Source organism: Gossypium arboreum, chromosome 2 (genome assembly GCF_025698485.1).
Source record: "Gossypium arboreum isolate Shixiya-1 chromosome 2, ASM2569848v2, whole genome shotgun sequence".
NCBI classification, from domain to species: domain Eukaryota; kingdom Viridiplantae; phylum Streptophyta; class Magnoliopsida; order Malvales; family Malvaceae; genus Gossypium; species Gossypium arboreum.
Genome location: NC_069071.1, coordinates 28,840,533 through 28,855,322, shown reverse-complemented (window position 1 = coordinate 28,855,322; position 14,790 = coordinate 28,840,533). Strand labels below are relative to the sequence as shown.

The following is a 14,790-nucleotide window of genomic DNA, read 5'->3' as shown; positions in this document are numbered from 1 at the left end:
TTCATTAGATAACAACTTAGAGTCTGTGTATTGTTCATTAAGCATTCAAAATTTTATTAGTTAAAAAGATTGATGTTTTGTATAAACATATAGATGAGAAGCTTTTCCAATGCTTTCTCAACAAATTTTGCCTTTTATAATTGCTTCAGCCATTCTCACCTGCTTTACAGGACCTATGATGAACACCTGAAGGTATATGCAAGAATATCAAACCACATAAAAATACAAGCAATTTACGTACCATATAGAATAGCCAAATTAAGTTCATAAACAAACCTTGTCCGAAGGTCTTTTGTCTCTTCTGATCAAAATATCAGCACTGCAATATAGATTATAATTTTTTTAAATCAAATCAAATCTTTTACATTGATAATTTAGAAGAGACAAAAGGAGAAGACTTACTTGCATGAGTTTTTAATCGACAAGATTGAAGCACCTTTTTTCCCAATAACAAGCCCCATTCTCCCAGAAGGCACATTAATTACTGACAATATTTCTTCTTCAAGAGCATTTCCTTTTGCTTTGATGTTATCTAAGAGTTGAGGGTGAAACTTAGCTTTTCTTTTGGAAATTATATATGTAAAGAAAGAAGTGGTATGTTATATAGGTAGTAGTGGCTAAGTATCACATGAGTTAGCTATGTTAACTATGAATTAAACCAACAAAGAAGATAATAAAAAGGAAATCATTTATTCATCAAAGGTGGTTTTGGAGGACCTGGAATGGTCGGAATTGGTGGCCAATCTAAAACCCCTTTATCATTGACACAAAAACATCGACAATGTAATGCACCGCGAATAGCGAGTTGCCATAACATTTGCTCATTTAACTTTTCCATTATCTTATGGTGGACATAGGGAAGAAAACGAACATCATCCACAGCAGCTTGGATCATCATTTCTGATAAGGGTCTATATGTCCAAAATTTGGGGTCCTGAATCCATGAATGTAGAACACATATATAATTCACCAACTAAGAGATTCAAACCATAAATCAAAAACCGTGATGGAAATAGAATAATATGAGAGATTAGAGCCTCTGCAAGTATGTGATCCTATGGATATCAAACACAATGGAATTTGAATAAATGTTTACTTTTGATTGAAATAGTATGTAGATCGAAGTTCAATTCTTGAAAGTAATGGTTTTGTGTTTTAGTGAAAAGATTTCTAAACCATGAAAGGGTGCATACACTTGCCTTCTTTAGTAGTACACGAATTTCATTCTTCTCAATGTACGATATACCTACATTGAAAAATGTTTGAGTTTGTTATGCTGGTTAGAATAATACTATCAATTTAGTTATTAGAGAAAAAAGAAAATGCATAGCTACACCATTGGAAAATGACGTAGTAAGAAAGCGTTAGAAAAAACAGAGTTGAAAATGGGAAAAATGTATGTATAATGTGATCAATGATAAAAAAACCTCAAAAAAGAAAACAACTAAAGTAATGTAATATTGACAGGAAGGAGATGTTTTAGTTATGCCTATTGAATCAACATTGAGAAATTTCTCCAATCAAAGACCTTTTTGAATTATTACATTTATTCATAGTTTTTTTATGTCACCTATGAAGCACGAATATAGACGGGGAATGACACGATATGAATATACTGATACGATAAATTTTAAAAATTGAAGACATGAATATGGAGAAATTATTAGATAGACCTTTCCCACCACATAAGCAATGGTCCCATCCAATTACGTAATGCCATGTAAAATTATTTTTACATGTCATTTGATGACTAAGAAATTAAAAATATATTCAAGATTTTTGTTTTCTCCTTCAATCATTCTCATCTTTAGACAATGAAAATGAAGAAAAGAGAGTAAAAAGAACCCTTGTTTTTAATAGTATCAAACAAAAAGAGAGTAAAAGGAAGTTTGATCCATTCACCCATTAGTATTCTTACAATCTTTTTTATTAAAGTGAAATTTTGATGGAAAATCTTTTTTAATTTGTGATCGAAGTTGAGAAAGAAACATAATCCCATTTTGTTATTTGCTCATGTTGAAGCAAAATCCCAAATTTTCTAAATCCCTAATCCCTAATTTATGTAAATTACCAAATATAAAATCTAGTATGATATCTATAATTCAATCTTCAACAAAAACTACAATAAATTAGAGATACTTATCCAATCATCAAGAGTTAATTTGCTAAAACAATTATGAGTTTTATTTTCTCATGTATTCTTTGTATATACACATTAGTAATTTGTAGCAAATATTTGTAAAAGTGATCTTTGATCGTTTTAGAGTTTAAACTTTGTAAACACAATACTCTATAAAGGTTTACTTGTTTACACTAAAATATCTTTATAAAATGAGAGATTGTTAGTGTAACCTTAAAAACTAGAGAGCTTAAAAGTTCCTATCTAAGCCTAAATTGAAAATAGCTATTGTTATGTATTGTCATTAAAAGATAACAATTCTAGTCAGTTAATTGAGAACCCCATAACAAGTAAGGCTAAGAGAGAAAAAGTAGATAAGTGAGCCCGGACCTTTATAAATCTGTGTTAAGATTTTTTATCCCTTTACTCTTATCTTGATTCATTTTTTTGTGAATTGATTTTAAGGTATGTTAAAATTTTCCTTTTTTTATTTTGAGCCAAAATTTCCCAACCAAAATTTGAAGAAATCAATTCACCTGCTCTTGATTCATTCACCACATTTAAACCCAACACCACCAAAAGAATATTTTTTCTTTTCTAGTAGCTTTCCTAAATTAAAGAGATTTTGTTGGTGCAAATAGAACTTCCAAATAAAATGAACTTTTCACCTAGCCATGTCTCAATTGACACATTTTATCATTCTTTGACATCGATAAGGTCATTATTAACCATTCTGACTTCAAAATAACAACTTTATCTAGTTTAATGAATAAGTTGATGTAAGGCTTCATATAATGAGTGCATCCATTGTCAATGAGCCATGCACTTGATGAAGCTCTACTTGTATATATAAAGCAACAAAGATTGAATCATCTTATTATAGTATGATATCTATAACTCTAGCTTGTTGAATTCATTGTTGGATATTTTTGTTTCTACAAACTTATTCTATGTAGCCTAATCATTTCCAAAACCTACATTGCATTTTATTTGTCTTTTCATTTTTACTCAAAATATACCTTTTATAGAATGTTCTTTACTAATAGCCCTCCTTTACACTTGAGCCTGAAGAAAATTCTTTTAATTTGCCTAAGAAATCTTAGGCAAGTATTTAGAGCCTTCAAGCAAAGAGATTTTGGATTTAAATCTCTTAGGTAAATTGATAAGAGCTTTTTTTATAACCATTTTGTCTATCATCTTCTTTCAAAGTAATTTGAGCTTGTGTATAATCTTCACAAGTCCAAATTTATATTCCTTTTAAGTTTTAAAAAAATTCATATTCAAGACTTCATACTTTCTAAAGAGATTGAACACTAGCATTTGTCTAGTTCAATAGCTAATTGGAACTTTATTATGATCATGTCGTTAACTTGCTTTGTAGTCTTGCGTGCCATGATTCTAATGAAAATTTCATTAGAAGCAGATGACTCAATATAACTTTTGAGCAAATTAAGCAAGATTTTATGTCACTTTGAAATTCTATTTATTGTGATTTTTTTATTTAGGTCTATTGTGGTAGTAATCTCTCATATTTATTATGTCACGATTTTAGGACTGATTAGCATACGTTAGGCATATCATATCTTTAACTTTCTTTTTTTCTGTATCTAGTTACTACTATAAACAAGGTGTGCAACATAATGTAAATATGTAAGTAATATTTTTCATATAATTCTTTTCCCCTATTTCTCTATTCTTTTTCATTGTTGTTACAACCAAAATAGTAAAGTTGTAATAATAGCTACTTTCTCCCTTCTTCTTCTTTCTTCCTTTATCTTTCTCACTCTATTTCACATGATATCAATCTCCTAATGTCACGAGCCGCAGTTAAAACCCCGTGACCATCGCACAACATGGATCCCATGGAGGTCTATTGGTTAGATAGGGGTCATTTGACTCACAGAAACTAACCCGATTTAAAGAACTATTGAAAAAGTCTGTCTATTTGATGCCCGGGTGGCACAATGATGCATATATAGAAAATTAGGCTACCTTGGTAAGTAGGAAAACTAATCTTAGAAGATTGAGAAGAATAATATCTAATAAGATTAGATATGATTTGATTATGTAAATCTTGTAAATCCCTTAATTGTAGGGATAGGCTTAATCTCTTTCATTGATGTAAATTTAGTTAGACCATTGAATTTGGAGCAGATCAACTATAAATAGAGAGCCTCCCCCTCATTTGTAAATAACCCAGTATTCTTTAAGAAAGGTGAAAAAAATTGAGAGCATTTATTCAAACACCTCTTGTGTATAGTTTTTCTGTGGCTATTCTGTTCTTTAAGCATTTTTTTAGCTTTGTGTTACTTATACTATATAAATTGGAGCCTTGGAGAAATTCTACAAGAATAATCAATTGTTGGGAGTTAGGCTGATTTAGGTATGTTTGAAATGTTAAAATCGCCTAAGGCCACACGATTACGAGACTGAAGTTTTAGCCCCGTGAAAGTTGGTATAAGAGTTTTGGTTACGAAGACACCGTTGAGATGTCGAAAGAAGTTTTCGATCAAAATGAGTCAAAGGAGACCCGTTGGTGGGCCAGAAAACTAGTCCTATTGAAGAACGTGTTGTTGGATGTAGAGGAACAAGTGATCAATCTCGAGGAGTCCATGAGGGACGTGAAGGAGGCACTTAATGTGGTAGAGGGATGCACAGACGACTTGAGGGAGCAATTCAATGACTTTTTGACGATGCATCTTAGTTCTAATGTGGAAAAGGTGCAAGAGTTGCTGAATTCTACTTGAAATAAGGTAACGGAGAGGAAATATGCTCCTGAGCTATGTGATGGCTTTAAAGGAGGAAACAATGACCACGGCGAAAGCTTTTAGCAAAAGAATAGAGGAACTTGAGGGAGAGCTTGTTCTGTGTCAAGCAGACATAGGGAATGGAGTGTCAAGTGCAACATTCAATTGCAAGGTATATATCTCGAAGCCGAAAGAGTTTGTGAGGACAAGGTATGCATGAGATATGAAAAATTTCTTGTGGAGAATGGAGCAATACTTCCGTGCCAAAGGCATCATAGACAATGCTATTAAGGTAAATACTACTACCATGTTTCTTATTAATTTTGACCTTTTATGGTGGTAAAACAGGTCCACAGATAAAAGGCATAGTGAGATTGGGACTTGGGAAGAGTTCCAACATGAGTTGAAAGGATAATTTTACCCTATATGTGCTGAGGAGGAAACTCATGCAAAGTTACGATGGCTTACTCAACGAGGCACAATTGGGGAGTACGTACAAGAGTTCGAGGAACTCATGCTCCAAATTTCAAATGTGAATGACAATGAGGCATTTATTTCCTTCAAGAATGAGTTAAAGCTGTGGGTCAGACAAGAACTAGAACGAGGAGGTGTCTAAGAGCTATCGAAAGCCATGACGGTAACAGAGTCCGTGGTCAAACTGGGTTTAGGGAAAGACGAGCTTAAGTATTCTAAGTCTGAGGAAAGGGGCATATATAGGGGAACCATGAGGAATATAATGGCAATGACAACATCAATGGTGGTAATTGGAAACCATGAGTTGGAAAGAGAAAACCCAATAAAAAGAAGAGCAAGATGAGATGCTTTCTTTGAGACGATTCACATGTGTTAAAGAGTATGCTTTCTTTGTGACGATTCACATGTGTTAAAGAGATGTTTGAAAATATCTGTTCTTTCGAGTGATGAAAAGTTAGAAAAAAAGGGGCCGAGAGACTTGGGTCGAGCTTAAGTGGTGCTGAAGCCAAGGATGCCAAAGAGAGCGTGAAGAAGCCAGTGAAGTGCTTCTTGTGCCATCGTCTACATAGGTTGCTAAATTATCCAAAGAAGCCTGTCATCGAAGGGTATGATGGGTTAGACAAACCGCCCAAAGACTTGGTTCAAGCACAAGGAGTGTCGATGTAATGACCCAAAATTCACGGGCATCGAAAAAGTACATTAATAGGCCTCCGTCTTAGTAAATCGAGTTCGAAATAATTACTAGAAATATTTATGAGTTTAGCGATGTGTTTAATTAGGTTTAAATTAGGTGAATTTAGCTTAATTTAGAGTAATTAGTAAAAATGACTAAATTGAATAAGGAGTAAAAGTTTAATTATAAATTAGTAGGAAATAATAAGGACCAAATAGGGAATTAAGCCTATTTGGGAAGATGAGGCGGCAAAAGGAGTAAAAATCTAAGATTTTTACTTGGTTATATAGTATAATTTTGACAAGTGGATGGTAAAAAAAAATTTATTATTATCTATTATTAGCAACTAAAGTGAATAAAACAAACAGAGTAAAGAAAAGAAACAAAAGAATAGAGAAAAGAGAACAGAAATCATTCGAGCAGGGGAAGGAAAAAAGAAAATAAAAGAGAATTGAAATACCCTATTAACTAGTCGGGCTAAGTCGGATATAATTGGCATGCCATAGGATCTGGAAGTGTACGGGAATTTGCCGGCTTTACTGATCAAGCACTTTATGTGAAGTATTTCAGGCACCTCGTGTGTCGTATCAGGCACCTCGTGTTCGTATCAGGCACCTCGTGTGTTGTTTTAGGCACTTTATGTGTCGATATCGATCGTGTACTATGTACCGCTTTAGGCACAATGTGCCGATCTTGGTGTGTTGGGTTGAACTGTGTATCCGCCAAAGTCCGGATTTGTTAATAGGGTGAATATCTAAAATGAGAAATTAAAAATAAATTGATTGATTATATTATTGAAATATTGAAAGAAACGAAAAAGTTGAATAGTGGATTGAAATTGAGATTGAAAATGAAAGGCATGAACTTAATGTTCATGTAGTGATTGAAATTGTTACATGTAATATGTGATGGAAATCAAGAATAGATAAAATTGTATCGTTATTATTAATTAATGAAAGTTTAAGAATGAATTGATATTTGTGAAATTAGATAGTTACATGTTTGGTAATTAAAATTCTTTATTGCTATTATAATTTGAATTATGGTAATACCATTGAGTACTGAAATACTCAAAATGCGGTTGTTTCATGCATGTGAGTTAATAGGAGTCTAGTACCCGGTCCAACATCCGAACGATCCCGACTCCAAAGAAATTTTGGGTGATGTTTTCTTTCTTAATTGAAAGTGGCATGTACTAGGTGTTGTATAAGTTATATAGATATACTTGTGAAGTTGGTTATAAGAATGGTATACCATATTTTGTTATTCGCTTGATAAACCGGTAAATATTATACTATATAATTTGGTATAAGTTGGAATGAAAAATGAATGAAGTTATTAGTTAATTTGGATTAATATTATGAATGTTTAGTTATTAAATGACTATGTTAATGAATTGGTTATGATTTAGATATATTTAGGTTCAAATTGTTTTTGATTGTGCCATTGGTTTTGGATTAGTTGGTTTTTGGTTTGAATTTGCAGAGGGTTTTATGTAAAAAATTAAGAAGAAATGCTGTCGAAATTTTTGTAAAAATAAGAAAAAATAAAAAAAAATCTCTGAATACTCGAACAAGTCCCGTTCCATTCCACTTTAATACTTGTGTTGGGCTTCGAAAGTCCATTATAGGGACATAATTCTTCAATTATACTATGAATGTTATAATAATTGTAAAATATCCATAAGTTGTCTGATATATCCGGTAATGCCTCGTAGCCCTGTTCCGGCGACGGTTTGGGGTTAGGGGGTGTTACAGTCGAAGCCAAGAGGGCAAAGAGGAATAAAAAGAAGCGACTGAAATACTTCTTGTGTTGTGATCCACATGAGTTGAAAAACTATCTAGAGTAATCCAAGTTAGCCGTGATCAAGAGAAAGGTAACAAGGAAGCTTATTGAGTCATAGGAGGGGCTTCCATCCAAGAAAGAGGTGAGTTGTGCATTGGGCTTAGGGGAAAAAAATAGTGATGTAAACATTAAAGTTAGGACCAAAAAGGCTCAATTTGGGAAATGCTACGGAGCTTGCAGAGTCATCAAAAAGGCTTCTACCCAAAGAAGAGGTGAGTTGTGTATCAGACTTACAGGATGTAGCAATGCAAACTTTAAACCTAGGATCAATTAGGCTCATTTTTGTTGACTCATAGAAAGAGCTACCTCCTATGGGAAAGGTAGGTTGTACATTAGAGTTTGGGAAAGTGGTGACCCAAACTAGGCAGTTGAATCGAGTAAATGCTATGAGTAAGATACATTTTGAACACTTTGGTAGTGTTTTGCATTCTAACTTGTTGGCTTGGCAAGAACGTAGGAGCCCTTTTAAAGTTCTGAAGTAAAGAAGTTGAGGGGCTGCGGGCAAGTCAAAGTTTAGTTTTAAGAATCAAGAGGACTCTGATCGAGGCAAGTCAGAATATGGGCAAGTGAGAGCCATAGATTCTTGCCAACAAGATGTACCAATGAGTGGAACGGGTTGAGCTAAGAGACGATGAAAGCTGAGGTAAAAGTTTCGAGTGAAGGGACAACTCGATAGTGAGACTAGTTGGAAAAGAGCCAAAGGGACAAGAAAGTTCTGAGGCGAATTAATTCAGTGCCATTTCGAAGGCGCAATGAGGGCGTTGCGAGAATGGGTGGGGGAGAATGTCATGTGCCACAGTTCAAAGCCTGTTACCATTGCACAAAATACATTCCATGGAGGTCTATCGGTTAGATTGGGATTATTTGACCCACGAGAACTGGCCTAATTCAAAGAAATGTTAAAGAAGCTTATCTATTTGAAGCTCGGGTGGCCCAATGATGCATATATGGAAAATTAGGCTACCTTGGAAAATAGGGAAACTAATCTTGGAAGATTGAGAAGAAGAATATTTGATAAGATTAGATATGATTTGGTTATGTATCTTGTAAATCCCTTAATTGTAGGGATATGCTTCATCTCGTTCGTCGATGTAAATTTAGTTAGACTGTTGGATTTGGGGGAGCTCAATTATAAATAGAGAGTCTTCACCTCAGTTGTAAATCATTTGTTGTTTTTGTATTCTTTGAGAAAGTGAATACAATTGAGATCATTTACTCAAACAGTTTTCGTGCATAGTTTTTTATGGCTATTTTGTTCTCTAAACATTCTTTTGTCTTTGTGTTGCTTTCACTATATAAATTAGTTTGTATGCTTTTTCTTAAGCATTCTTTAATTTGACAGTTTGATTTGGGAGAGATCAACTATAAATAGAGAGCCTCCCCCTCAGTTGTAAATCATCTATTGTTTTTGTATTCTTTGAGAAAGTGAATACAATTGAGAGCATTTACTCAAACACCTCTCGTGCATAGTTTTTTATGGATATTTTGTCCTTTAAGCATTCTTTTGTCTTTGTGTTGCTTTTGTTATATAAATTGGTGCCATGGAGGAATTCAGCGAGAATTATCAATTGTTGGTAGTTAGGTTGACTTAGGCGTGTTTGAAATGATAGAATCGCCCAATGCCGTACGGATTGTGAGACTAAAGTTCTAGCCTCGTGACACTAAGGCTCGGTTTGACGTTTCAGTGTTGTTATTTTGGAGTTTAGGATGAAGTAAACTGAACCAGATCATTCAATCTTCTATTGTTACAATAGTTGTGGAAAGTGTTTCTATTTAGTTGTGTATGAGGATGATCATGAAGGTATTTCACATCTCAAGCAACATTCATTTAATCATTTCTAGACAAAAGACTTGGAAAAGTTGAAATACTTTCTTAGCATTGAGGTGGCTTAGTTGAAAACGAGTATCATTATCTCCTAGAGGAAGCATGCTTTAGTTATTCTAGAGGAAACTAAATGCTAGATTGTAAACATATGGAAACTCATATGGATCCTACTGTCAAACTTGTTTCAAATTAGGAGGAGCTTTTAAAACACCCTAGTCAATATCAAAAGTTGGTCTGAAAACTTAATTATCTTTCCATCAGTCGACCATACATCTCTTTTGTTGTGAATGTATTTTGTTAGTTTATTTAGAATCCAAGTAATAGTCATTGGGATGTGACGATATGTATTCTTCAATATGACAAGGGATTATTATATGAAGATCATAGAAGTATACAAATTGTTGGATATTTAGATGTTGATTGGGAAAGTTTTACTTCAAAGAGACAACCAACTTCAGGATACTGTGTTCTCTTTGAAGGCAATCTAATATTGTGGAAAAGTAAGAAACAAGATGTTATGGCAAGATCTACCAATATCAAATCATGGCTCAAGTTACTTGTGAGCTAATTTGGTTAAAATAATTACTTCAAGAATTGAAACAAGAAATTGTCAGTCCAATGAAGTTAATATGTGATAACCAAGCAGTATTACATATTGCCTTGAATCTAGCGTTTCATGAAAGAATAAAGCATATAGAGATTGATGGCCATTTTGCAATGCCAAAGATTGGGTTTGGATGTACTGCTACTAGCTTTGTTCATTCAAATGGCTAGTTATCAAATGTTTTATCGAAAAATTTTAGAAAGCCTTGCATCGAATGTATATGTAACAAGCTAGGAACCTACGATTTGTATGCTCTAGCTTGAGGTGGAGTGTTGTGATAGTAAACCCTCATATTTGTTATGTCATGATTCTGGGATTGGTTAGCATAACATTAGGCATTTCATATATTTGATTTTCCTTATTTTTGTATATAGTTACTAGTATAATAGGGTGTGTAACATAATGTAAATATGCAAGTAATATTTTTCATATAATTCTTTTCCCCTATTTTTCTCTTCTTTCTCATGGCTATTAAAGCCAAAATAGTAAAGTCTACTTTCTTCCTTCTTGTTCCTTTTCCTCTCTCTTTCTCACTCGATTTCACAAATTCAAAGTTGGATATTGTCTAAAAGATAGGGTGATTCCTTTCATTTTTGGTCAAATCCCAAAAGGTAAAAAAGTGTTTAGATATATCTTTATTTTGATGGCCTGTATATGATAGTTTTCACCGAAAATGTTAGGAGTACGCATCCAAATAATGGCAGCTATTTAGTGTTAGCGGCTTTCGCCATTGTTATCAACCATGATGGAGGTATGAACAGTAGTCTACACTAAAAGATTTGCCTTAGTAATCCCATCCAAGTAGAAGATGCACGCGCAGTCTCAGTACTGTCAATAAATTGAGTAGAATGCAGGTTTTTTTATAGAAAAATTCACACCAAAGTGCATCAGTCCTTGTATGCAATTTCCAACCATGTTTAGCAAGTAAAGCTAAATTGTTCTCCCTAGATTTCCTCAACCTCAGACCAACAAAACGTTTCCTTTGACAGACTATCTCCCAATTTACTAAGTGATTATACAAGTACCTTGAAGAGCCACCCCAAAAAAAATTTCTTTGAATTCTATCAAGTTGGTTACAGGTGGCCACCGGTTAATAAGGCAGTTTGCATAGTGTATAGAGGTGGGAAAAGATTGTATGAAACAATGACACCAGGTTATTTGTATCTCTTTTCTAATAGTTTAATGTCACATCATCATTTTCATCTTGAAAAAAATTAAATCCAAATGAAAATCATGAAATTCAGGATAAAATTGTTGATATAGTATTAAACTATTGGAAAGTAATAATATCCCTGATTTATACAATCATTCCTCATATAAATGTATGACACTAGTTGTCTATTGGTTTATAATTAGTATCTAAAATCTATGAAATGGTCTATAATTAGTATCTAATAAGATAACTACACATCTAGTAAAAGGCCAAAATCTATCAATAATTTTGTAATATGTTAACTAGTAAAATAATTTTACTCGACAGAAATGCAACGAAAAATATATGCTGAAATTAGAAAAAAGATAACAAAATTATATAGTACCACAATAATTTGGATCAGCAAGGAGTGCGATGAAGGAAATGGGGTTATCTGATGACCTCCGACGTCCTCGTTGCTTCTCAATAAGAGAATACGCAATCTGCATACATATGGTGAACAAAATTTAGCCTAGAACATATTATATAAATAGGTAAAATGCTAGAAAATTAGTCAGCTAAACCAGTCCACGTCGTAGCTTCACAGTGTGTAAAGAAAATTGGATTGCTTATTTTTGCAGAACGTATCATATTGACAATCTTAGAGAGATGCTATAAGATAAATGCCTAACAATCTTATCATTCATTTCTAACATGGACCCTGCTTATACTTGCTGGGATGCATAGGGCAAAGGGATAAAATAATGAACCCGGAGCTTAGCTTATGCAAACACTCCAGAAAGTCTAGGATTTGAATCATAGCATGTACCATAAGTTAAGAGCATATACTTGAACTAAATTACACAGTTGATTGGGTTAGTATTTGAAGTTTTGAACCCACCTGAGTATCCATCACATTGTGTAGCTTAATACCAAAATGAAAATACAGTGCCTGCATGATATTGTTCATGATTGTAAGTCCATAGCATAGGTATTTCTTTTATAACCACATAAATACATAATTAAATGTTTTGCAAGACCTCACTATCTCGTTTACAATCATGGATTACTTTTGTGATGAAGCTAGATTCAAGTGCAGGCTTGCAGGCTTTCATCAGTTTTTCCCCACCTTGAATTACATCAACTAAATATATAGCATCCAAAAAAGCAAGCTGCCACCAAAGGGAACAAATTCATCAATCAACCAACAATAATTTATATAACTATTTTTCTTCAACTATTTGTGTTTAAAACTCGCATCTATATGTATCTTGAAAAAAATTGAACATAATCATGTTCGTTATTATAGATCGATAATATAAGTAGAAATGAAGAAATAAGAAGAGTAGGCAATTCATCAAACATGTTTCTTTCAGTCGCAATTCCTGTCTTGATTCTCAAAGACACATTTGTTATTTGGTTTTAGTAGCTAACCTGCATAATGCAAAGAGTTCCGTAATGGCAGAGTTGAACACCTTCGCAATCAAATCCGACGATTAAGTGGTTTTTAGAAGAGGGAAAAAGAAACTCTTTTGGAAGCTGAGATGCATGGGTGACAATGTGAATTGGAACCATTGATAAAACAGCCTCAAGATCCTTGTGTTCCTCACCTACAAAGCACAAAAAAGAACCAAGTATAAATTAGTTTTATATTACATAATTATATCTATTTCTTCAATCAACATAAATATAAGAATATATTATCCTCTAAAATATGCAAACTCACATATCCCAAATATATCTGTATACCCAATTCAAACTATTATCGATTTTAATGTAAAATCCACTAAGCGAAATTTTCACGGACCATCTTAAAAAGACAACACAAGAATAAAGAAAACCAAGACATGCACTAATCTAAAACCTAAGTTCCCATAATTGTGACAAAAAAATTCGAGTTAATGAAGACCCAATAGTCTCAAACAACCAAAGCAGAGATCATTTCTTACACCAAAATAAAGACAGTTTTTACCTGAGTCAAAAGGTAAAGGAATGTAAGTCTGGTAAGGTGTAGCAAACACCATTTTGCACTCTCAAACACAAAAGAAAATCTTTATCTACTAGCACAAATTCCTTATAAGTCCATAATAGAAACCAATCCAAGTGGAATTAAAAAATAAACAACCTCAAAATCAAAATCAAAATCAAAATCAAAATCAAAATCAAATTCAAATTCAAATGTTGTTTACTTTTCCTGAAAAAGCATGGGAGTTTACAGAGTATTACAATGTAAAATTTGGTCTTCTTAGTTTTTTTTTTTTTAATGATTATGTAGGCATTTGGACAATGTGTGGGATGCATGGGAATTGTAGGGAAACATGTCCAAATTCTAGGTGAAGAAAGTGTGAATCAATAAGTTTAACTCCACTCTCATTTTCAAGCATGTGAATCTCACCATTGTAAGTTTTATTTTATCTCTCTCTATATAGTATATAATAAGGATAAATCTAATAATTATATTGATGCAAAAACTTTATTTATTATTTAATTATAAACATTGAATTTTTATTTTATTTAATTGTATATATTTAAAAAAACTCTATTTAGTTTCATATTAGGTAGTAATATTTTTTGTGCATAGAATAAGCGAATATAAAATGATAGCATATTAATAATAGTGTTGTTGATTTTGAAAATAGAATTAAAATTAAAATGTTATGTATACGATATATCAAATCAAAGTTTACATATATCGATGCACATTAAAATAAAATTTTGTATGATTTTTATATTTATCCCTACAAAATTAGTGAATGGGTTTGGTACAATGAGGTGATCGAATGCTAACTCAATTATGAAAAGACTTGAAATCAATTTTTGTAAAAGGTAACAAATATTATTATAAATGTTAGTATTTGATATCTTGGTAATGTATTTTTTATTCTACAAGGTCTTAGAAATTATCGCATATCTCTTTTTTAAAATATTTAATTTTTAATATTTTACTATACTCCTATAAAACACTTGTTAACCTAGCACTCTTCTTGTGGAATCTAAAAACTCTCCGAAACGCACCAAATATTTTCACAAATAAAAAAACTAAACAATTTCAAAAAAAAAACAAAAACAAAAATGAAAACGAAACTACTTTCTCTTCAAGAAAAAATTACTATTTGATACATCGATAATGTATTTTTATTCTTTAAGTAGTCTTAAAATTATTATAAAATATTTATTTTTAATATTAAACTATACCCTTATAAGATAATTTTAACTCCCTAACATTACTTGTAGAATCTAAAAGCTCCCTTAAAAATGCACCAAATATTTTCTAAAATAAAAAACTAAACAATTCCAAATATATATATAAACGAAACCACTTTTCTCTTCAAGAAAAAACCTACTACTCTTTTGGAAAAAAAAACCTATTA

The 14,790-nt window shown here is 32.5% G+C and overlaps 1 protein-coding gene across 1 annotated transcript; it reads right to left on the bottom strand.

Annotated features, from left to right (window-relative positions):
• On the bottom strand, positions 1-13,443 carry LOC108466405 (uncharacterized). The gene is made up of 10 exons (XM_017766728.2): positions 13,392-13,443; positions 12,854-13,029; positions 12,460-12,591; positions 12,321-12,371; positions 11,826-11,922; positions 1,200-1,246; positions 718-934; positions 403-532; positions 277-319; positions 1-186 (listed from the first exon to the last, which is right to left on the bottom strand). Exons 1-10 carry the CDS (start codon positions 13,441-13,443, stop codon positions 118-120), a joined length of 1,014 nt encoding a protein of 337 aa, XP_017622217.1. The 3' UTR covers positions 1-117.
• Positions 13,444-14,790: the final 1,347 nt, after the last annotated feature.

What these genes read in the sequence shown, in the direction of transcription:
- LOC108466405 (XM_017766728.2), bottom strand. Translation starts at nt 13,443, where the DNA reads ATGGTGTTTGCTACACCTTACCAGACTTACATTCCTTTACCTTTTGAC. An exon ending in TTCGTGTACTACTAAAGAAG is followed by an intron (nt 935 to 1,199) that starts GCAAGTGTATGC and finishes TCATGGATTCAG; the next exon opens with GACCCCAAATTTTGGACATA. An exon ending in ACAAAAGACCTTCGGACAAG is followed by an intron (nt 187 to 276) that starts GTTTGTTTATGA and finishes ATATACCTTCAG; the next exon opens with GTGTTCATCATAGGTCCTGT.